This window comes from Ictidomys tridecemlineatus, chromosome 7 (assembly GCF_052094955.1).
Source record: "Ictidomys tridecemlineatus isolate mIctTri1 chromosome 7, mIctTri1.hap1, whole genome shotgun sequence".
NCBI lineage: Eukaryota > Metazoa > Chordata > Mammalia > Rodentia > Sciuridae > Ictidomys > Ictidomys tridecemlineatus.
The window spans coordinates 135,227,262-135,253,211 of NC_135483.1; the positions used below are offsets into that span (position 1 = coordinate 135,227,262).

General features: G+C 37.5%; 1 protein-coding gene and 1 non-coding gene across 3 annotated transcripts in view; both read right to left on the reverse strand.

Moving 5' to 3' along the window:
• The window catches only part of Ttc21b (tetratricopeptide repeat domain 21B), an 86,812-nt gene extending 63,066 nt beyond the window's left edge, over positions 1-23,746 (reverse strand). The window contains exons 1-7 of one of the 2 annotated variants that reach the window (XM_005315707.4): positions 23,601-23,746; positions 20,074-20,203; positions 19,873-19,983; positions 17,182-17,348; positions 14,967-15,089; positions 11,657-11,814; positions 9,173-9,257 (exon numbers count right to left, since the gene is read on the reverse strand). In XM_005315707.4, the coding sequence (XP_005315764.1) occupies positions 9,173-9,257; positions 11,657-11,814; positions 14,967-15,089; positions 17,182-17,348; positions 19,873-19,983; positions 20,074-20,203; positions 23,601-23,621 (795 nt within the window). In that variant the 5' untranslated portion in view covers positions 23,622-23,746. Of the gene's footprint in view, positions 1-9,172; positions 9,258-11,656; positions 11,815-12,642; positions 12,724-14,966; positions 15,090-17,181; positions 17,349-19,872; positions 19,984-20,073; positions 20,204-23,600 lie in introns of those variants that run through there. The other variant, XM_021728152.3, reaches the window with a different exon arrangement.
• Positions 18,879-18,946, reverse strand: Trnaa-agc (transfer RNA alanine (anticodon AGC)). Its single transcript has one exon. It is a non-coding gene; the product is annotated as a tRNA-Ala (tRNA).
• Positions 23,747-25,950: the final 2,204 nt, after the last annotated feature.

Below are 25,950 nucleotides of genomic sequence, written 5' to 3' on the forward strand. Positions count from 1 at the left end.
CATCCTCATATCAAATAAAATCGACTTCAAGACTAAGTTAATCAATAGGGATAAGGAAGGACACTATATACTGTTAAAAGGAACTATTCACCAACAAGACATAACAATTATCAATATTTATGCACCAAATAATAGTGCTGCAATGTTCATTAAACAAACTCTCCTCAAGTTCAAGATTCAAATAGACCACAACACAATAATTATGGGTGACTTCAACACACCTCTCTCACCATTGGATAGATCCTCCAAACAAAAGTTGAATAAAGAAACTATAGAACTCAATGAATAACCTAGACTTAACTGACATATATAGAATATATCAACCATCATCAAGTGGATATACTTTTTTCTCAGCAGCACATGGATCCTTCTCAAAAATAGACCATATATTATGCCATAGGGAAACCCTCAGTAAATATAAAGGGGTGGAGATAATACCATGCATTTTATCTGATCATAATGGAATGAAACTGGAAATCAATGATAAAAGAAGGAAGGAAAAATCCTACATCACATGGAAAATGAACAATATATTACTGAATGACAATGGGTTACAGAAGACATAAAGGAAGAAATAAAAAAATTCTTAGAGATAAATGAAAATACAGACACAACATATCGGAATCTATGGGACACAATGAAAGCAGTTTTAAGAGGGAAATTCATCGCCTGGAGGTCATTCCTCAAAAAAAGGAAAAACCAACAAATAAATGAGCTCACACTTTATCTCAAAGCTCTAGAAAAGGAAGAGCAAAACAACAGCAAAAGTCCTCTGGGTGTTTAGAATTCAAGTTGATCTTATTTTATTCAGTATTTTTTGTATGTTGTCATTTAAGAAATATATATGTATATTTTATATATATGTATGTTATTATAGGTATATATGTACATATTTAAATATAATACATGTATACACATATATAAAAATATATACATATAATAATGTGTATATATTATCCTAGTTTTCCTTCTCCAATGCTTTTGATACCTTTGTTTATTTTTACATTTTTTTGTTTTTTTTTATTCATGCATTATAACTATATAAAATAATGGACTTATTATTTTATATAGTTATAATACCCTATATTTGGTCAATTTTCTTCCACAGCACATCCCCTTTCCCTTGTCTCCTCCTGTCCCCTGGTTCCCTTCCTCTACTCCACTGGTCTCAAGAAATTTTCAAGAGTAATTCACCATTTAATATTTTCACTTTGGGGGGAAGAACATGGCTGCCAGCGAAGAGGCAGCACATACAATGCCTCCGTGGTAAGGGGATCAGAGAGACTCATTAATACACCCACATGCGTCCTGCTGGGAAACTTCAAGCAAATTTCCTCTGAAAGGAGACCTTCCTGGAACTAGTAAGTTTAATAGGAGGTGTTAGATTGTCACAAAATACTGAATCTCGGCAACCCAGAGCAGGGGCACAGTGCCGCCGGGGGCCGCCGAATGGCCGCTGCCTACACATTGCAGTGAGCATAGGAGCGGACACTAACCGCCTGGACCCCTGCGAGCGGGCTCTGTGAACCCAAGCCGACCGCCGCCCACGAGCGGCAGCGAGTTTAGGAGCAGGCGCAACCTGCCCGGGTCCCACGAGCTGGCTCTCTGAATCGCAGCTGGCGCAGGCCACACGCTGCATTGTTTTTGGGAACCATTGCTTTCTGCCTGGATCCCCGCGGGCGGGCCCTGTGATCCCAAGCCGACCGCCGCCCACAAGCGGCAGCGAGTTTAGGATCAGGAGCGACCCACCCGGGTCCCGCGAGCTGGCTCTCTGAATCGCAGCTGGCGCAGGCCACACGCTGCACTGTTTTTGGGAACCATTGCTTCCTGCCTGGATCCCCGCGGGCGGGCCCTGTGATCCCAAGCCGACCGCCGCCCACAAGCGGCAGCGAGTTTAGGATCAGGAGCGACCCACCCGGGTCCCGCGAGCTGGCTCTCTGAATCGCAGCTGGCGCAGGCCACACGCTGCACTGTTTTTGGGAACCATTGCTTCCTGCCTGGATCCCCGCGGGCGGGCCCTGTGATCCCAAGCCGACCGCCGCCCACAAGCGGCAGCGAGTTTAGGATCAGGAGCGACCCACCCGGGTCCCGCGAGCTGGCTCTCTGAATCGCAGCTGGCGCAGGCCACATGCTGCACTGTTTTTGGGAACCATTGCTGCCTGCCTGGATCCACGGGCGGGCCCTGTGATCCCAAGCCGACCGCCACCCACAAGCGGCAGCGAGTTTAGGATCAGGAGCAACCTGCCCAGGTCCCGCGAGCTGGCTCTCTGAATCGCAGCTGGCGCAGGCCACACGCTGCACTGTTTTTGGGAACCATTGCTGCCTGCCTGGATCCACGGGCGGGCCCTGTGATCCCAAGCCGACCGCCACCCACAAGCGGCAGCGAGTTTAGGATCAGGAGCAACCTGCCCAGGTCCCGCGAGCTGGCTCTCTGAATCGCAGCTGGCGCAGGCCACACGCTGCACTGTTTTTGGGAACCATTGCTTCCTGCCTGGAAACCCACGCGGGCGGGCCCTGTGAACCCAAGCCGACCGCCGCCCACAAGCGGCAGTGAGTTTAGGAGCAGGAGCGACCTGCCCGGGCCCTGCGAGCTGGCTCTCTGAATCGCAGCTGGCGCAGGCCACACGCTGCATTGTTCTTGGGAACCATTGCTGCCCGCTTGGACCCCCGCGGGCGGGCCCTGTGAACCCAAGCCGACCACCGCCCACACGTGGCATCGAGTTTAGGAGCAGGAGCGGCCTGCCTGGGTCCCCGCAGCCCGGCTTTGTGAACCGCCCACACGTAACATCGAACTTGGGAGCAGTTGCTGGCTGTCTGCCTGTCCCTCCTCCCTCCCCCGGGCTGGCTTGGTGAACCTCAACCAGCCGCTGCTCACACGGCGCAGTGAACTTGGGAGCTGGCGCTGCCTGCTTGGCTGCTTGGGCTCCCCGCAGACCAGCTCTGTGAACCGCCGCTGGCTACCGCCAAGCGGCCGCTGCCTACACCCTTGCAGTGAGTGGGGGAGCAAACACTGCCTGCCCGGCCCCGAGGGCCCGACTCTGTGAACCTCCTCTGGTGGTTTGGAGCTGCAGACGACCACCCTCCACCTGCCAACCCAGTGCTGCAAACGACCCCTGACCAGCTCTGCAAAAGGCCCCGCCCACACAGCGAACAGCAGGAAGGGAGACCCGCCCAATCCTGGAGGAAGTACCGCTGCACAGTGATTGACTCCCGCCTACTGAGAGGAGAAACTTGGCCTGGTGGGCATAGCTCCACCCACTGGAAGAGCAGTTAATCGAACTCTAGGACTGCATTTATAATTTTTTTTTTTTACTGTCTTTTTAAATGTTTTTTAATCCATCTTATTTTATTTTATTCTATTTTTTAAATCTCATTTTCCATTTCTACTATTATTATTTCTCTTTAAATCCCTTTTAATCTTCTATTCTTTTCTATCCTTCTTTTCTCCTGTCTTTACATCTCTTTTTAATTTTCTTATTCCCCCTTCCTTGAATTCTACCTGCTTACTCTTATTCTCTTTAGTGACTTCTACCCATACCTTCTAATACCTTTCCTCCCAAGCTTCAAATATATTTATAGGAGTAAACAGTAACTCAGCAGTCAAACAGAACAAGAAACAATATGAACAGCATGAAAAAGCAAGGAAGAAAAGGAGTGCAAACAATGCAGGGCAGCCTAAATATTCAGGAGGATATAGAACCACCAGAAAAATGGTCATATAAAGAACTCATGGAACACCTGAGACAGATGGAACGGAACCTTAAAGAGGATACAAGACAGCAAATTCAAGCAGCGAAAGAACACATTGAGAATGTATTACACAAACAGATAAAGGAAGAAGTTAAGCATCTTTATCAGGAGATAGAGACTATAAAAAAGAATCAAACCATAATCTTAGAAATGAAAGAAACCAAAAACCAAATTAAAAACTCAAATGAGAGTATCATTAATAGAGTGGAGCAAGTAGAAGCTAGAACATCAGATAATGAAGACAAAATATATCATCTGGAAAAGAGGCTAGCCATCTCAGATAGGCTGGTTAAAAATCATGAGAGAAGCATACAAGAGATATGTGATAATATAAAAAAACCAAATTTAAGAGTCATTGGGATAGAGGAAGGGATAGAGATTCAAACAAGGGGAATGAGTAATCTACTAGATGAAATAATCACAGAAAACTTTCCAGAATTAAAAAAGGAAACAGATATTCAAATTGTAGATGCATACAGGACACCGAACATACAAAATCACAGTAGACCAACGCCAAGACACATTGTTATGAAGATATCCAATATACAGAACAAAGAGAAAATATTAAAAGCTACAAGAGAAAAGAGAAAGATTACATTCAGGGGTAAACCAATAAGGTTAACAAGGGACTTCTCAACTCAGACGCTGAAAGCGAGAAGATCCTGGAATAACGTATTTCAAACACTGAAAGACAATGGATGCCAACCAAGAATTCTGTACCCAGCAAAATTAAGCTTCAGATACGACAATGAAATAAAAATCTTTCACGATAAACAAAAACTAAAAGAATTTGCAGCCAGAAAACCAGCGTTGCAAAGCATCTTGAGCAAAACACTTCACGAGGAAGAAACGGAAAACAATAACCAAAGCCAACAGTGGGAAGTACCTCAGTAAAGACAGACGGAGGGGGGAAAACTAATCATGGTGAAACAAACGCAATTAAAAAAAAAAAAACGAGATAAATAATCAAATATGGCTGGAAGTACAAACCATATATCAATAGTAACTCTAAACATTAATGGTTTAAACACTCCAATAAAGCGACATAGGCTGGTAACATGGATCAAAAAAACAAATCCAACAATATGCTGTCTCCAGGAGACTCACCTGACTGGAAAAGACATACACAGGCTAAAGGTGAAAGGTTGGGAAAAAATATACCACGCACACGCTCCTCGCAAGCAAGCAGGGGTGGCCATCCTCATATCGAATAAAATCGACTTCAAGACTAAGTTAATCCAAAGGGATAAGGAAGGACATTATATACTGTTAAAAGGAACCATTAAACAACAAGACATAACAATTATCAATATTTATGCACCAAATAATGGTGCTACGACATTCATTAAAAAAAAAAAAAATTCTCCTCAAGTTCAAGAATCAAATAGACCACAACACAATAATTATGGGTGACTTCAACACACCTCTCTCACCATTGGACAGATCCTCCAAGCAAAAGTTGAATAAAGAAACTATAGACCTCAATACCACAATCAATAACCTAGACTTAACTGACATATATAGAATATATCAACCATCATCGAATGGATATACTTTTTTCTCAGCAGCACATGGATCCTTCTCAAAAATAGACCATATATTATGCCATAGGGCAACCCTCAATAAATATAAAGGGGTAGAGATTATACCATGCATTTTATCTGATCATAATGGATTGAAACTGGAAATTAATGATAAAAGAAGGAAGGGAAAATCCAATATCACATGGAAAATGAACAATATGTTACTGAATGATCAAAGGGTTACAGAAGACATAAAGGAGGAAATCAAAAAATTCTTAGAGATAAATGAAAATGCAGACACAACCTATCGGAATCTATGGGACACAATGAAAGCAGTTTTAAGAGGGAAATTCATCGCCTGGAGGTCATTCCTCAAAAAAAGGAAAAACCAACAAATAAATGAGCTCACACTTCATCTCAAAGCCCTAGAAAAGGAAGAGCAAAACAATAGCAAATGCAGCAGAAAGCAAGAAATAATTAAAATCAGAGCGGAAATCAATGAAATTGAAACAAAAGAAACTATCGAAAAAATTAACAAAACTAAAAGTTGGTTCTTTGAAAAAATAAACAAGATAGACAAACCTTTAGCCATGCTAACGAAGAGAAGAAGAGAGAGAACTCAAATTACTAACATAAGGGATGAAAAAGGCAATATCACAACAGACGCCACAGAAATACAGAAGACAATTAGAAACTATTTTGAAAACCTATATTCCAATAAAATAGAAGATAGTGAAGACATCGATAAATTTCTTAGGACATATGATTTGCCCAGACTGAGTCAGGAGGACACACACGATTTGAACAGACCAATATCAATGGATAAAATTGAAGAAGTAATCAAAAGACTACCAACCAAGAAAAGCCCAGGACCGGATGGGTATACAGCGGAGTTTTACAAAACCTTTAAAGAAGAATTAATACCAATACTTTTCAAGTTATTCCAGGAAATAGAAAAAGAGGGAGTCCTTCCAAATTCATTCTATGAGGCCAACATCACATTGATTCCGAAACCAGACAAAGACACAGCAAAGAAAGAAAACTACAGACCAATATCTCTGATGAACCTAGATGCAAAAATCCTCAATAAAATTCTGGCAAATCGGATACAAAGACACATCAAAAAAATTGTGCACCATGATCAAGTAGGATTCATCCCTGGGATGCAGGGATGGTTCAATATACGGAAATCAATAAATGTAATTCACCATATCAATAGACTTAAAGATAAGAACCATATGATCATCTCGATAGACGCAGAAAAAGCATTCGACAAAGTACAGCATCCCTTTATGTTCAAAACATTAGAAAAACTAGGGATAACAGGAACTTACCTTGATATTGTAAAAGCTATTTACGCTAAGCCCCAGGCTTGCATCATTCTGAATGGAGAAAAATTGAAGGCATTCCCCTTAAAATCAGGAACAAGACAGGGATGCCCTCTATCACCACTTCTATTCAATATAGTTCTCGAAACACTGGCCAGAGCAATTAGACAAACGAAAGAAATTAAAGGCATAAAAATTGGAAAGGAAGAACTTAAATTATCACTATTTGCAGATGACATGATTCTATACCTAGAAGACCCAAAATGGTCTACAAAAAAACTACTAGAACTAATAAATGAATTCAGCAAAGTGGCAGGATATAAAATCAACACGCACAAATCAAAGGCATTTCTGTATATCAGCAACAAAACCTCTGAAATGGAAATAAGGAAAACCACTCCATTCACAATATCCTCAAAAAAAATAAAATACTTGGGAATCAACCTAACAAAAGAGGTGAAAGATTTATACAATGAAAACTACAGATCCCTAAAAAGAGAAGTAGAAGAAGATCTTAGAAGATGGAAAGATATACCCTGTTCATGGATAGGCAGAACTAACATCATAAAAATGGCGATATTACCAAAAGTCCTCTATAGGTTTAATGCAATGCCAATCAAAATTCCAATGGCATTGCTTGTAGAAATAGATAAAGCAATCATGAAATTCATATGGAAAAATAAAAGACCCAGAATAGCAAAAGCAATTCTAAGCAGGAAGTGTGAATCAGGTGGTATAGCAATACCAGATTTCAAACTATACTACAGAGCAATAGTAACAAAAACAGCATGGTACTGGTACCAAAACAGGCGGGTAGACCAATGGTACAGAATAGAGGATACAGAGACTAATCCACAAAGTTACAACTATCTTATATTCGATAAAGGGGCTAAAAGCATGCAATGGAGGAAGGATAGCATTTTCAACAAATGGTGTTGGGAAAACTGGAAATCCATATGCAACAAAATGAAACTGAATCCCCTCCTCTCACCATGCACAAAAATAAGCTCAAAATGGATCAAGGACCTTGATATCAAATCAGAGACTCTGCGTATGATAGAAGAAAAAGTTGGCTACGATCTACATATTGTGGGATCAGGCTCCAAATTCCTTAACAGGACACCCATAGCACAAGAGTTAATAGCAAGAATCAACAAATGGGACTTACTTAAACTAAAAAGTTTTTTCACAGCAAGAGAAACAATAAGAGAAGTAAATCGGGAGCCTACATCATGGGAACAAATTTTTACCCCCCACACTTCAGATAGAGCCTTAATATCCAGAGTTTACAAAGAACTCAAAAAATTGGACAATAAGACAACAAATAACCCAATCAACAAATGGGCCAAGGACCTGAACAGACACTTCTCAGAGGAGGACATACAATCAATCAACAGATACATGAAAAAATGCTCACCATCTCTAGCAGTCAGAGAAATGCAAATCAAAACCACCCTAAGATACCATCTCACTCCAGTAAGATTGGCAGCCATTATGAAGTCAAATAATAACAAGTGCTGGCGAGGATGTGGGGAAAAGGGTACTCTAATACATTGCTGGTGGGACTGCAAATTGGTTCGGCCAATTTGGAAAGCAGTATGGAGATTCCTGGGAAAGCTAGGAATGGAACCACCATTTGACCCAGTTATTGCCCTTCTTGGGCTATTCCCTGAAGACCTTAAAAGAGCGTACTACAGGGATACGGCCACATCGATGTTCATAGCAGCACAATTCACAATAGCTAGACTGTGGAACCAACCCAGATGCCCTTCAATGGATGAATGGATTAAAAAAATGTGGCATTTATACACTATGGAGTATTACACAGCACTAAAAAATGACAAAATCATGGAATTTGCAGGGAAATGGATGGCATTAGAGCAGATTATGCTCAGTGAAGCTAGCCAATCCCTAAAAAACAAATACCAAATGTCTTCTTTGATATAATGAGAGCAACTAAGAATAGAGTAGGGAGGAAGAGCAGGAAGAAAAGATTGACATTAAACAGAGGCACGAGATGGGAGGGAAAGAGAGAGAAAAGTGGAATTGCATGGAAATGGAAAGAGACCCTCATTGTTATAAAAAACTACATAAAAGAGGTTGTGAGGGGAATTGGAAGAAAAATAAGGAGAGAAATGAATTACAGTAGATGGGATAGAAAGAAAAGATGGGGGGGAGGGGGATAGTAGAGGATAGGAAAGGTAGCAGAATACATCAGTCACTAGTATGGCATTATGTAAAAATGTGAATGTGTAACCTATGTGATTCTGCAATCTGTATTTGGGGTAAAAATGGGAGTTCATAACTCACTTGAAACTATTGTTCGAAGTATGATATGTCAAGAGCTTTGTAATGTTGTGAACAACCAATAAAAAAAAAATAATAATAATAATATTTTCACTTTACTAGTTGATATAAAAAGATAATCTTTTTGTTAATGTATGTATCTAATAACCAACTAAAAACAACTAGATTCTAAAACAGAACATCAGGGCTGTAATGTACATGTCTGCATGCATGTGCATAATTAAAAATATCTTTAATACAGGAAATTTAAATAATACAACTTACTTTCTCTATATCCCCCTCTCTACACAAGTGGTAAAGAGCCAGCATTCTTAGTGCTTCCACATTTTGATTATCTTGAAGCAGCAACCTGTAGGAAAACCTTTGTTAATGCTTATAGAGATGTACATATTTTCTTTTATACAAGGGCTTGAAAAGTTGGTTTACTGGCCTAACATTTCACTTACCAAATAAGTAGTTTTAATTAGTAAAGTTACATCTGTATTATTTAAACTTTAAAAGTCTAGGAATCTAATTTTTAACATTTCTAAAACATGAACAGATTGTACCAATCTCGTCAAATTCTGTGGCAAGCCTAAGGTGAAGTATTAGCTAGCCATACATAACTATATAAAATTTTAATTCACCTTGACTAGGCTGATATATAACAGGAAATCAAGGAATGTCAACATGAGTCAAATATTTTAATACCTATTAATGTTATTCATATCATTACGATAGTTTCCTGTGTAATAAAAAACAAACCCCAAAAATATTATGAAAAATATCCTATTAAAAAATCAAAAAAACAATAAGAAAAAGGTATAAACAACAAATGTGGAAAAACTTTTCTTTTTTCATATTTTTTTAGTTGTAGTTAGACACAATACCTTTTATTGATTTACTTTTTTACTTTTATTTTTTGTGGTGCTGAGGATTGAACCTAGCGCACCACATGTGTTAGACAAATGCTCTATTGCTGAGCCACAACCTTCGCCCTATAAAAATTCTCATGAAACTTCACTGAAGGTTATTTTTAAAAGAAACTGAACAGAAAGGGTAACACACTAGATTTCCCATCATAAATTAGGACACTGAACTACTGATTCCAGTTTTTCATCCCTCCCTGGATATGAGCCTCTCCCAAGGAGTGTACTTCATGGTTCCTTGACTAGGGACATGAACATTTTTCTAACACTGGCCAAAGAAATGTTGGCAAGGAGTGGCAGTATGTGAAGCCCAGACTCCAGACACACTGCATGTTTTTGCTTGTTGCTTGTATCCCTGCTACACTAGGAGAAGCACTTCCTCTAGATAGCTGCTACTTTTTGGCTTGAGCCCTGAGAGATCAGCAGAGCCCAACTGCAATAAGGTGCCACTCCCACACAGCTGGATCTGAAACTTGAAGCAAAGAACCTTCAAAGCCTGATTAGGATCAACAGAATGCAGATAAGCCACACAAATGCAAGAAATGAATGCTTATTATTATATTCCCAGAGATTTATGGTTGTTTGTTTTATGCCAATGGTTGCCTAATATGATAATACTCACTTTTAATTTAAAAACTTTCCTCCAAATAATCTATAGATTTATTTATTTATTTAGGCATCCCTGGGTGGACATGAAGAATCTATAGACTTAATGCTGGATAACATAATGAACAGTTCTGCATCTTAGTTTAGTTAGTTGCAAACTGCCATACCAATAGCATCCATATCTTAGGAATAAACAGCCAGGCTATTTACTGGCTGTGTGTCAGACACACTGAGAACTTTACATCAGATCATCAGTGTTGTTGCTGGTTATTTTAGCTATTCAGGCTAAAAAGTGTGGGGTGACCCTCATCTGTCCTCATCCTCTCACCTTTCTATTAAAACACATGCAGAGTCCAGTCACTGCCCATAGCACTTGCACCACAACCATCCTACTTCCTGCACCAGCACTTTTCTCTTAGATTATGGCAATAGGTTGAAAAATGGTCTCTCAGCTTTTACCATTGCTCCCTTTCCCAGGCTGGTCTCAACACAGCAAAGTGATTCCTTAAAAAATACTCAAAACCCTCTAATGATTTCATATTTCAGAAGAAAAAAAACAATATTCTTATGAGAGCCAACAAGACTCTTCCATGACCTGACACCACCTCCCTCCCACTCTCCATCTCTGACTTTGCCATCTATTAACCTCTTCCTTCTTCCCAATCTTCAAACACAGGACAATCTTCCTGCCTTAAGATCTTTGTACTTGCTTGTCCTTCTTTCTGCAAAGTCTTCCCCAAGCTGTCTGCATGGTTCTTTGACTTTCTTCAGGCCTCCACTGAAATGCTTCTTCTCAATGAGGCTTTCTCTGATCCCATATGACATCAAATCCCCCAGCCCTGCCCATTTTACTTGACTGCTTTTTTTCTCCATGTCAATTATAACTGTCTAACATACTAATGATTTACTTGTTTGTTCTGCTTGGCATGAGTCTTCTGACTATATGTAAGCTTCATGAAGGCAGGGATATTTTCATGTTGGCCTAAAAGAATGTCTTACAATAGCTGTTCAAACATTTATGTAAGTTAATAATTCAGTTTTAAAAGCAACACAATTTTAAGTGGTCATTCAGTTCTAGGTATAGAAAAGTCAATTCCATCTTTTTGGAAAAATTTGATTCTATACTGATGTTTGAAAAATTTTATCACACACACAAAAATACATGCAGATTTTCTTTTTATCCATAATTATAACCAGATCCAAAGAGACTTGTGACATCTATTTTTTACTTAACCTTTGTGCTGTCTCAACTGTCTGGTCCCAATCCTGCAGGGCTAGTTGTAATTTCATTTTCTTCACAAAAGCAGGAATAAAGCTTGGAAAGTTCACAATTATCTGGTTCACAGTCTCCAAAGCACCTGAATAATTCTGACGCATCTCAAGGCATTGTGCCTAACAGGAGAAAAAGTGGCATCAAAATGATGAATCTCATGTATCATGGTTCTCAACCCAGAACGGGTAGAACACTAGTGTTTCATATTTTCTGACTTTCTTGTAGAGAACACACATCACTTTTATAATGAGAAAAAAATAAAATCTTTTATCAAAATCACACTTTAAAACGTCACTGAAAAATAAAGTATTTTTTATTAGCAAATACTAGTATAATACGATTAGAAAATAAAAACTTCTAAAATATTCTTAGGAACATGATAAAATAAAGAATATTTCTATTTACAATAGGAAAATTTCCTTTTTAGAATAAAATATTTCCATGATATTTTTAAAAAGCATCTAAACTTGGGCTTTTGTATTTTTGGGGGGTGGGGCCCTTTACTGAGCCACATCCCCAACCTTATTTTATATTTTATTTAGAGACAGAGTCTCACTGAGTTGCTTAGCCCCTGCTTCCGCTGAGGCTGCCTTTGAACTCTTGATCCTCCTGACTCAGCCTACCAAGCTGCTGGGATTACAGGCAAATATCACCATACTCTGCTGTATCTCCTTTAAAAATTACTCTCAAGTTAAAGAACATATGATTTTAAAGAATAAGCAAAATTAGATTCAAATAACTGCCTTTACCTTATTTTTACTTTAAGGAATTTTCATAGGAAATAATTGGAGAAGATCACAAGAAGCCCTTAGATGCTATTTATGGTTAGAAAAATAAAAACAACACAAAATATCCGTAGAGGAGTAGTTAAATTTTAGCATATCTATTTAGTAAGATTTTAGGTAGTCATTTAATGTGATTATGAAAATACATAGATCTATACTTACTGACATGAAGAGCTGTCATAAATGATAATTTAACTGCTTATTTCCAGCAGTGATGTTTACTTCTTTTTCATTCAGATATTACTATAGTTATGAAAATTTTTTACAACATACATGAATTAGTATCTTCAGAAAAAGCTATAAATATAGTTAATATATTAAAAAAGATAATGATGCACACTTATTACATGTCAGAATTTTCCTTTTTTTTTTTTTTGCATCTGGATTTCCTTTAGGAACAAATTTAGTTCTCATGTTATCAGTTAAAAATGAGCTATCAGTCTCAAAGAAGAACTGCAATATATACCTGAGATAAGATTGAGATTATATTGTCATATAATTAAAACAAAGTCTAAAAACCATCCAAAGAAATCAGTATATCAAAATAAATTAGTTTCTATATAATTGACAGGAAAACAGATAAGTGTTGATAATTTTTAAAATTTATATTTGCCCTTGAAATCTCTCTAAAAAAAACTGGAATAGCAAAGTAACAAAATTATGTCATAAAGACTTTGTGTGCTCACATATAATCTTCTTCTTTACACCATCACTTCTCATACAAATGCAAAAGTAGCATCTTAAACTAAATTTGCTGTGCATATGAATCACATTATTCCTAGCTGGGATTAGACCAATTCAGTGCTCTGCTGAATAAACTGAAACATATAATTGAAATGAATCTACTTATGGTTGGAATGTTTTTGTCCCCTCCAAAATTCACATTGAAACTCAATCCCCAATGTAACAGTGTTGGGAGGTGGGCTTAATTGGATGTGTTTAGATCATGAAAACTTAAGGCGCATAAGAAGGGCCTGTGGCAATGGGTTCGATCTCTTCTGCTCTTCTGCCATGTGAGGTACAGCATTTCTCACCTCTAGAAGATAAAATATTCATGGCACCATCTTGGAAGCAGAAATAAGGCCCTTAACAGACAACCAACTGTCTTGAGCCTTGGTCTTGGACTTTTCAGCCATCAGTATTATCAAATATAAATGTCTAGTCTTTATAAATTACCCAGTCTCAGAATGTTCTGTCTCAGAGCACAAAATAAACTAAACCAAGGTCATTCCAAAAAAGAATTTAAACATAACTTGAGTACTAAAAGAAAAAGGTAAATCCCTCCTTAGTTGTTTTTATTAACAACTGACATATCCCAATGAAAGGAGTTTATCAACTAGTTTTTCTGTTTAGAGAGGAAGAAGAATAAGTTTTTATAAACTTGCTAAATGTTCAATTTGTACAGCAGTTCAATTAGGCAAAACTTGAATTCAATCATACTAAGTACTTGTAGTAAAAATCTGAACAAATTCACTAGCCACAGAAATTGGCAGTTATTAAGGACATTACAAGAAAATAATTTTCTCTTTCTCTTTCTTGCTTACGTAACAGTTTCCCTAACATCTAAATTTAATTTCATTTTGCTGAATCAAAAATTTTTTAAAAAGTAAAGTATTTAGAAGTCATCAGTGGGGACTCAAAAAAAGATCCAACATAAATATTTCTACCCAGTGATTTTTTACTTTCAACTGTTCATTCCTCAAAATGTAAGGCAGATCATGTTAATACTCCGATCAAAACCTTCCACTGGCCACCTAATTCAGAGCAAAAGCCCAAGCCTTGGAGAATCTCCTCATCACCCCATATCTTCTTACTCCACACTCACATAACCTTCCTCCAGCCTTCACTTCTCCCTTCACTCATTCCACTTTGACCTCCTGGTCTTTGTGCTAAGCCCTGACTATACCTCAAGGTGTCAGAAATTGATATTTCCTCTACTTGCAATAGGTTCTCTCAAATGCACATAGGGCTTTAACCCTCATCTCCTCTAAGTCTTTCTTAAAAATCTCTTTGTTTGATTACATCACTTGAAATTACAAATTCATGTGCCAACTCTTCTTCTCCCTCTTCCCATTTTATTTATTTTTCCATCACACCTATTGCCATCGAATACTATATAATTTATTAGTATGTTTACTGTCCATCTCTTCCAGTAGAATATAAACTCTACAAAAACTGGTTTAATTTTGCTCAGGGTTTCCCTAGTAACTAGAATGATGCTTCCCTCATGTTAGATACTTTAGAAGCATATGTTAAGGAAAAAAATGCATGATCCAACCACAATGAACACAAAACTGACCCAGGGAACTGGTAGAGAATCCATTTCTCTAGTTGTGTCCTACACAAATGCAGATCCCTCTACAAGCCAGAAATGACAACAGTGTCATGAAAAGTATCATTTTTTAAAATAACTTAGTTTTGTTAGATGTCAAATATGTTATAAATGAATTTTAAAACATGATTTATTCACCTTAACTCTAACTCACCTTACCCAGGAGAGCAAAAATATCATTTCCATCTTGTAATCCCTCTTCAAAATACCTTAGTGCTTTTTTAGCATAAGGTTCTTTTCCTCTTGTAATATCAAGCCATGCTTTTAAAACATGCCCCTGTGAAAGGAAGAATTCTAATCACACTTTTATTTTCTTTTGAAAATGAGAGGAATAATTGTTCAAAAGGTAAACTTAATATTATTTTTGGTAATTAATAGCATAAAGCACTCTGTCAAATAATGTTATAAATAATTACATTCTCCATAGCAAAACTGCTTTTGAACGTTGTCAGTTTAAAGCCTTAGAAACTAGACTACAAATTTTAATTTTTGATATGGGCTCAACATAAGTCTGTCAAATATTCCCCTAGTGTTAAAACCAAAACTCTTTTCTGAGGCTTTGCTAGTAAATTATTGTTCATATTGGTTAACATTTAATAAATAAGAATGTGTTGCCTCTTTTTGAACAAACAGCCCAAATGAACTTGAATGAGAAAAGGAGTAGAATGAGCATAGGTCTTGTTTCACGTAGTTACAGATTCAGATCATTCTGCAGTTATTTTCTTAACCTCTGTGATAGTCCAGTGAGCTTCAAATGAAATAATAAATCATCTGAGGACTTAAAAAGTTAAGGAGTTAAGGTGTTTATCTTTAGACGTGTTAGTGTTGGTGAGTTGATGCACTGGTAGGAAAAATGATACTGAAACTGTTTCTTCTTAAAGTGAAATTTAAAAACTGGTGAAATATGTTCTTCTATTAAAAAATAAACTCATAAATTTACAGTTTTTCACTAAGATTGTATTTAATTCCCTGTATTTTACCTGAAAATATAAATAAAAATCCACCAATACTGCTTCTACTCTACTCACTAGTTAAGTGTTGCTATTTGAATGGTTTCAACTATCATCTTTGTGTGGGTGATTCCCAACCATATTTCTAGCACCAAACCTCTTCTCAACTTTTCTTTCTTGGAAGGCTCATCATCTTTGTTTTTTTAGTACCTGAAATACAGCATGTCTGAAAACTAATGTCTCATGAATTTTCTACTCATATTAACTGGTCTCTAAATTATCCAGATTTAAAGCCTCAGAGACCTACCTATGTGATATGTGTGATATATGTGATACCTTATTCACTATCTATTATCTTTTCTTCACTACCTATTATCAGCTGACAAGTCCCATGGGTATTTAAAACTTCCGAAGTATGCACTCACTGTATAATATTTTTTGTTTAGTCCTGTGAAAACTTCTGCTAGAAAGTGCTTTCTTTTTCCCACTCCCACATCCTAGTTTTTTCCCAAGCCAGTTAGTTCATCCTACAAACCATTATTAAACTTGTGAATTTGCACTCTAATACCACTCCCATGATTAAAAATCTTCAACAATCTCTCAATGTCTAACAAATTATATATACTTGTACCTATGAGTCAAGATCCTTCAATCTGTCCCAATCCACCTCTCCAAGTTTTCTTGTACCATCTTCATTTATGTATCCTGTTTCCATGAAATGTGAGAGTCTCAATGTACCCAGAATCAATACATCTTATCTATTATTTCTTGCCTGGGAAGTAACTACTTCCCTTTTCTATAATCTTTTCCTGCTGAAACTATATACATTGTTTAGTTTTTAGCTCAAATGCTATTTCTATCAATATTCTTTCTCATTCTCCTAACACAGATGTGATCTCTTCTTAACTTAAAATATTATCTGGCATATTGTAAGCAAACAATAAACATTAGCTATTATTTTCTTGTGCACTTTAGTCACATTTCTTTCAGATCATTTGTAACTTTTCTCATAAGCTGAATATGCACTCTATGCCACTACTGGATAATTCATTCATGAAAGTTAGTTTTCTTTGTCTTTGTTTTATTAACAATACAAATAATGGTATCTTGTGTCCAGGGCTATTTACTAAGAAAAAAAGAGGGAGGGAAGGGAAAGAGATAAGGAAAGAAGGAATATAGTGGGAAGGAAATGGAAAAGAAAAAGAGGAGAGAACCAGGGAGGGATCTTTTCAAGACTTAATAACATAAAAACAAGAAATATTATAGGATCCCTATTTTATACTATAGAAAATATTAAAATTAAATGGTTATTTGTAAAGTGAGGATAGAGTGGACAATAACAATCAACAAATAGTACTAAATATATAAATAACACACTCTTCCTTTAACGTTACTATTTCAAAATAAGAAAATGGCTACCTCACTACTACCATCTGAAATTTTGATCATTCTGTCAATGTATTCTCTCGCCTTATCGTGGCGACCAAGGTGCCATAAAAACAAGCCTGCATGGTACAAAGCTTTCTGTCCAGCTCCTTTACGTTGCTCCTTCATTCTAGCATCTGATTCCAGGATAGCTTCTCTATCTGTGAAGGGAAGACAATATTCAGTGAAACTTAAATTCTAGATCAAGTGTTTATAATAGGTCAAATGATTAACAGGTAGAGAATTTAGTTCTCTCTAAAGTAGCACTAAGATACAAGACATATATGTAATTTAAATTTTCTACTAGTCCTATCAAAGAAGCAAAAAGAAATAAGCAAAACTAGTTTTAATAATGTAAAAGTTAACCAATATATCCAAAATATCATTATATAATTGATAAAGTTAATCTTAGTTAATGAGCTTTTTAATTAAATCTTCGAAATCTAGTGTGTATTTTACATTTATAATACATCTCAATTAAGATGTTAAGCTTTCTTCAGAAATATTTGTAGATAGATTTCATAAGACTGATAGTTGAAAACCTGATCCATACACTCAAGTTGTTCCACACCTTATTATTATTATTATTTTTTTGTAGGGGTAGTGGGTAGAGAATGCGGGCCTTGCTGGGGATTTAGGATTGAACTCATAGATTTGAGCTTGCTATACAAAGTATTCTACCACTGAGCTACTCTCCCAGCCCATATGTAAGATTTTTCTTTTATAACTGAATGAAATATCCTAAGTTTTCTCATAATTGAATTAAATTTCAAAAGCAGATTAGGTCAAATTACATAAAATAAAAAATTCAATTCCTTAAACTATCCACATTTCAGGTGCTCAAAATTCACATGTGATTACGACTATATAGTTTATGTCCTCCCCCAAATAACTAAACAATATATGCTAACATTTATTAATAATAAGAATATATAAAACTTTGTAATGATTCCAAAATAATATAATTATTAGGGGCAGGTTCAGGGATTAATACATAAATTATCTGACTTTCAAATTTAATTCTGAAACTCATAAACATGCCAGCTTATGGTCATGATCAGTGAAAAAGTAGTATAAGTACTGTTATTTACATAGCTTAACATTAGCAATCATCTATGGTGGAAAGGAGAGTTAGAGTCTAATATCTATGTCTCTTTTCAGATTCCTGGAAATCACATTTCCCAACAGAATCAATACTATTGGGAATAAAAAAATTAAATTGAATTAAATTAAAACTCGATTCTAAGAAGAAAATATTTTGTACTGGGTTTTTTTTTTAAATTTTTATAGCCTTCATATACATATCTTTACTTTAGCTAAACACACTCATCAGGGCATAGAGAAAGGGGTCCACAAAAGAGCCAAGCGCTGAAGTAATTTTATATTTTTGTCCATCTGTTTCTCCTCTCTGGATTATTCTTTGTATTCAAATTCTACATATCCTCCAAAGATCAGATTAACCGCTGATCTTTCACAAAGCTTTCCCTGTCTACTCCAATAGATTAATACACATCAATTTCAATTATGGACTCATGTTCCATTTTTATCATTTTATTTAATAGCAACATTGGAATTTAATGTTTGTGGTTTTTACATTTTATTCTCTCAGTAGATTATAAACCTGATGTTATAATCAATTATTACAATTCTTTTATTTTTTTTAAATATCTTTATTTTATTTATTTATTTTTATGTGCTGCTGAGGATCGAACCCAGGGCCTCTCACGTGCTAGGTGAGTGCTCTACCGCTGAGCCACAATCCCAGCCCCAATTCTTTTCTTTCTTCTATGTATAATTGGCTCAATCCTATATATTAAGTAAGCACATAATAGTAGTTTACTTTTTAACATAGTTTTAAATAACTTTTTATTAATTAGTATATGTATACATGAAGGGAAGGAGTTATAAACCTTTGCTTGTGAAAAAATTCTAAAATTTAAGAATTCTAAGATTTAAGAAAGCATTCTAGAACATGTAATTACTGTCTAGTTATTTGAAACAGGATCTATAATTACAATCCTGCTAGCTCTTAGTAGATATATATGGAAGAATACAACCCTATTTCTTCCTTATTACATATAATTTGGACATTGTTCTGCCTCAGCCTTATGTTACACTATATTCTTAGACAATGAAATACATATTTAATTTCTGGTTTCTGAATAAGTTTTCTTTTACAACCTACTCATATATCCAAACCTACTACTAGATAAAAATTTACCAAATGTTTTCCAAAAGCTTACCCCCATGGAGTGGGGGATATAAAGACTTCCAAAACATTTAATATTTAGAAGAGATTAACTGCACATTATTATACATTTGCATATAACATGTTGTAAAGTTGGTTCTTGCAGAACAACCTATGTGTACAATGTTCTTAGCTGTTTTACTTTGGTATAACAATTACTGATATACTAACAATTACTAATATAATTTATCTTTAAATTATAATTTATAATTTATTTTTAAATTAACTGAAATAATACTTATGTAGTAGTGAAATCTCTGCCAGATGATATAAAGAATACAAAAGCAGTATTAGACCTGTTTCTTGAGCTTGATGAACTTATAATCTCATCAGGAAGATAAACTTAAGACAACAGTTCTGTAGACAGTGTGATAAAATTAAGTATGGTAATGAGAAAAATCAAAACGGAATAAGGAACAGTCTCTTAAATACTATACCTGGATTAGGACTCATTTTATGGGCATATATCAGTGCAATTAGAGAACAAAGTGATACATCTTGTTTACTCTTAATAGCCTCAAATTCCCGAAGAGCTTCCTGTGTATTACCTGAAAATCAAGATTATTATATGAAAAATTATTCTTACTGCAAATCAAAAATTTAGAACATAGGGAACAGGTTTAATAATTAGTTCATACCTTCCATTAATGTACCATAAGCATGATAAAACCTGAAGACTGGATCACTGCCATACTTCTTCATTCCTTCACTGGCAACAAGTAACACATGATGGAAGTATCTCTCTTGACAATAGTAATTAATCAGTGTCTAAAATGAAACAATGACTAAGTGTTAAAAGAAATTCTGGTGTTCTGAAATACTTTTAAGAATTAGATATGAATCTAAGCCAGGTGCAAAAGCATATTTCTGTAATCCCAGCTACTTGGGAGGGTGAGGCAAGAGGATTGCAAAATTCAAGGTCAGCCTGGGCAACTTAATGAGACCAATCTCAAAATAAAATAAAAGACTGGGGATGTAGTTTAGTGGTATAGTATTTGCCTTATATACATGAGGCCCTGTGTTCAACCCCTGGTCCAGTAAAAGGAAAAAAAAAAAAAAGTAGATATCAACCTACAATCTTGAATAATCTAAAACATTGTTAATGGGATCTTTCTTTGTTTTTTCATGTCTTCATACATATATTTTGTATAATGATAAGGGTCTCCTTCGCCATCCATGCTATTCCCCTTCTCCCTCTCTTTCCTTCCCATCCTTCTTCCCTATCTAGAGGATCTTTCATATTTTCCTTCTAAGTTCCTTAAAAAAAATAAAAATAAAAATAATCTATTGTGGGGCTGGGGTTGTAGCTCAGCTGTAGAGTGCTCGCCTAGCACTTATGGGGCCCTAGGTTCAATCCTTAGCACTACATATAAATAAATAAATAAAATAAAAGGTATTGAATCTAACTACAACTAAAAAATAAATATTTTAAAAAATCTATTTTTGGATATTACCTTGTTTTTATATGAGTTCTACAATAAAGAATCATCAGTAGGAATAAATGAACCAAGCTGTTCTTCAATGGAAATGACTAAGCTTTTCTCAAAATCGTGTATTTTGATTTACAAAATAAAAAACTACTTTCAGGAACTAAGTTCTGATTAAGTGTGGCTCTATTTTACACAGTTTTTCCTCAGGATCATATATCAAGGCTTGGCTGTTGATGTAATTGAGGAAGGAAGCCACACTTTCACCATCACTCTGATGTACGTTTTGCCTTCATAAACCAACTGGGGCCATCCCATAACTAACCACCCTGACTCTACAGCAGGTTCAGCAGGAGGGAGAAGTATGGATGAAGCACTGGTTGGTGGGATTAAAACATAAGGATATCTAAACAGCTCTGTTCCATTTCCTTGTTTCTGGATATCCACATCCACATCCTTCTCCAGAGCATAGTTCAGCAAGTGTTCTATGTTGACTTTTACTCTGCTTCCTCCCTCCTATGGCTCCTGATCTCTTCTCTCCTTCTTAGCCATGGATCTGTAAAGTATAACCCATGCTTCATCCCCAGACTCTCAAAACATGTTCACCAGTGTCTCATTGCCCTACATGACTTCTTAGCTCACCACAATTGAGGACACTTTCAAAATCATCATACTTCACTTTTGTCCAGGATTTAGTATTGTTCAGCACCTATAACATTCCTGAAAGGCAGCGACATAGTGTCATGAAAAGAACATGGATTAAAAGGTAGAAACACTTGGTTTCAAATTTTTGGTCTATTTTATAGCATCTCTGTTTGCTCATTTGCAAAATGCTGTTAGTATAGCATTTACAGGTGACTATAAGAATTATTAATTTTTTTCATAATGTAAAAGTCCTATTTGGAAATAAAGAATAAGTTCCTCCAAACTCCATATATTAATGAAATAAAAAAATGATGTGTCCACCCAAGACCTCTCATATAAGCTCCAGATTCACATTTTCATGTTACCTGCCACTTAAATCAGCAATTGTGAGTCATGATCATCCCTTCCCATTTACCCAGTCTCCCTAATTCTAACAGTCATTAAATTCTTTCTCTAGTCCATCTACCATTTCCCATTCTTTTTGCCACTGCTGTGGTTCAGATCAGGTGGTTTAGTTCATCAAACACTTACTAACTGCCTACTATTGCCAGGCACTGGGCTAGGTATGGAGAATATAAAAAGAATAAGACATATTCCCTGGCTCCCTCCAAAAGCTTAGTTCTCAGATGAGACTATAATGTAAAGACTAACTAAAATACAGTGTATTAGTACAAGAAAGGAGCTTTGGGAAGGCAGGGTAACTTTTAAACAGCTTTTATAATTGCGGGTGTAGTGAGGGGGGGATTAAGAGTAAAATTTAGAGAAAGATTCCTGGGGAGGATTTAGAGCTGACTCTTTAAGTACAAATCCATCTCTCCTCCTCCACATACAGAACATCCTTCCTATTTACCTTTCATGATTCCTGGGAAAGTACAGGAGTTAGCAAGGCAGAGGAACAGCAATAACTCAGATGAGAAGTCATCAACAGTACATGGGATGGGAGTGGTGATGGAGAGTGCTAAAAGCCACTCCATATTATAGTACAGGTTGCATACTACAATTGGACCATGTATGACTTGCTGCCTGTTTTTATATGACCAGTGAGCTAAGAATGGTTTTCAGTTTTAAAATAGTTTAAGGAAATATATTTCATAAAGTAAAATTTCAGGGTCCATAAAATTTTATTGGAATAAAGCCATGCTTATTCATGTAACTATTATCTATGGCTGCTTTCTAGCTACAATGTACACATGACAGAGACCCTGCTTATAGTTTTATTCCTCCTACACAAATGAAAGGTCCAAGATTCAAAGTTTTCTTAGTTTTACTGCAATATCTTCATGCTGAGAATACTGCCAGACCAGTAGGACGCATTCAATAAATATTGTTAAATGACCTAAGGCTTTCCTCAAGCATTAGACTATAAAATCTGTGAATGTACAATCTATGAATCTGTGCTGCTCATGGCCAGCTCCAACTTCTAAGGAACATACAGAGACAAGTCCATAAATACTATCTGAACAAGTGACTGAGTGAGCAAATGCATAGAGAAGCTCATCATCCAAAAAGGAAATTTCAAATTTTCAAATCTCATCTCTGCTTTATATCATTTCTGAAGCTGGCCGTCATTAAATATATGCCAAGTGGATGAATAGGTGATTAATAGAAAAACCACCAACCTAAAATAAAAACTCCTTCCAGTTTTTAAGCTTCATGTCTTTCATTGATTTCATGTACACTTTCCGTGCTCCTTTTACTATTCAGTGGGTGATCGGACACTAGTTTGCTCTAAGTTCTTAACTGCACCTGGAGGCGCAGGTCAAATGCTACCCACACTTTCCTCGCAAACGTGATATACAAGTAAAAGTAAGCACTAAGAACAGGGTGGGGACTAGAACACCAAAGACTTGCCAGAAGCAGCGCGCGCGGGGGGCGGGGAAGGGGGGTGCTGGCCCGACCTCAGCATCCCAAGCGGGGTCCCCCAGGACCACCAGGTAGCGCAGGCTACAGGCCTACGGGGTCGGGCTGGTGGCACCTACCAACCAGGCAGCAGCGGCACAGCAGGTACTAACCGCCTTGCCTAGCCCACCCAGCGCTGTCCACGCCCCCACTCCATCGCCATCCGGCAATGCAACCCCCGTCCTTCCGCTCACCTTCAGCCCCTGCGAGTCCATGGCTCCCCCTAGGCCGAGAGTTCGAACGCAAAGGGTGCGCTCCCCTCAGTCCCGCCAAAGGGCTAGGGCTCAGTCCCAGCCGCCCAGGCCCCAGCAGGCTAGCACTCCCGACGAAGCGGAGGGGCGGGGCGAGTCGGGGCGGGGCCGCTCCGCCATTGGCTACGAGCGGGAGGGGGCGGTCCTTATGGCAGGGATTGCGGGGGGCGCGGAGCGACGTGAGAGGGGACCCAGAGGGAGGGCTGTGAGGGCGACCCGGGAGGGCCCGGATTAGGAAAAGGAGCGCGACTTTGTGGTGGGGCTGGAAAAGGAAGTCGAACTGGGAATGGCGGGGGGGAGGAGCGCGGGTAAGCGGGCTGAGGATATGGAATTAAGGAATAAGAAAATGGTGGAGGAAGCAGAAAGAAGGACTAGTCTGTTTCCCATCATTGACAACAAAGGACTCCATTTTTCTGAACATTTACGCGGAAGCCGATTACCGCAATGCGGTTGGTGCAGGCTTGACCAGCGCAGGACAACACGGTCAACTTTCACGTGTAGTGGTTGCACGATGGCCACAAGGTGGCGCAGAGCAATCGCAAATTCCTGACAGAAATGTGATGAGCTTCTTTGGTCCGCCTTACATCTTTGCAGGCATTGTTGCACTCCTGTGTTTCTCAAAATTAGAATGCATATTAAATTGGCACGTTTTTACTAGCTCTGATAATGATAGGGATAAATGAGGTAAACGTGTGTGTGTGTGTGTGTTGATACTGCTGATTTTAAACTGAGGATAAAATTAATCCCTATGCAAATTGTCAGCTACTCCTAAATTCCTTCAAGAGTTAAATTGAAACATAATGAGATAAGAGATTTTCTGTGTCTGCTTAAAGAGACTAAAAATTGTGCATAAGGTTTGAAATTTAGGTAATCTTGGTAGAATCATTTTCGTGAGTTCCAAATTTCTAGCATTGTGATAATTATCTTACTTTAGTAGTAATGGTAGTAATTACTTTTTTGAGATTTTTAAGTTCTTTAAGGAGTTGCTGTAGTTTGGTTCTAGAATACCCCCAAAGGATCATGTGTTGGAGACTTGGGTCACCAGCATGTGGTAGAACCCTTAGAAGTTGAGGCCTAGTGGAAAGAAGTTAGGTCATTGGGAAATGCCCTTGAAGAGAATGTTGGGACCCTGTCTCCTTCTTCTTTCTTTTTGCTTCCTGGCCACCGATAAGTGAGCAGGTCTCTTCTACCATGTTCCCACCATGGTATCATGTGCTGCCACACCCCCTAAATATAAGGCCAACTGACATGGACTGCAACTTCTGAAACTGAGCCTAACTTCCTTCTAAGTCATTTATGTCAGGTGTTTGGCACAGTGACAGAACACTAACGTGGGAATCTATGAACATTAACTGTATTTTCTGCCAGCATTCTAAGGTTAAATCATTTAGCATAAAACACCATGCCTGGAACTTCGTGAGTATTGGTTGGATTAAACCTACTTTTTGGCACTCACAGTAATGGTGTTCCTTGATAAGGTCTCATGTAAGACAACTGTAGAAAATTCTGTTTTCTCTGAAAAGTCAGTATATTCCTTAGCACATATATTTTATTGGTCCTTTTGTTTGGCTATGAACTGACATCCAAGATGCCTCATCTGATTGTCATATTAATGTTTATGCCTTCTGTTCCCTTCAAGGAACCTTTATTCCAGACCAATGGGACAGCTATTCTTCTTTTGGGAATGTTTTCCCTTACTGTGATCCAAATTCTTTCTTCACCTGGCAAAACCTACTCTTTCATCTCAGATCTAGTTCTCTTTGAAGCCTCTAGGGATCACCATAATTGGATGGATATGAAAGAGAGCATGTGGTAGTGGCAAGAATATGGGCTCCCAGACCTGGGGTGAACCTCCTGTATGCTGTTCACTTTTGTGACTTAGGGAACTAATTTTCCTGAGCTTCATTTTCCTTCTTAACTAACGAAATAAAATGCCTAGCAGGCATAAAAAGTTCTTGATGTATAAAAGACATAATATAAGCCATAATTTCCATTAAGTTCATAGTGACTTACAGTGGGGCTCAGGATGTAGCCAGGGGGTAGAGTCCTTCCCTGACCCGCATAAGCCCTTGTTTCAATCCCAAACACCACATATATGAAAACAAACTGCTGTACTTATCTATCCCTTATACTGTGGATATGGTGTATTGTTTGTCTACTCTTATCAACTGGATGATGAGCACCCACCTGAAAATCAGGAAGTATGGTATGGTGGTCGCTGGAGACAGGTCATCAGCATTAGTACCTTAATACCACCATTCACTAGCCATTCACTTGGAAACGTTACCTAAAC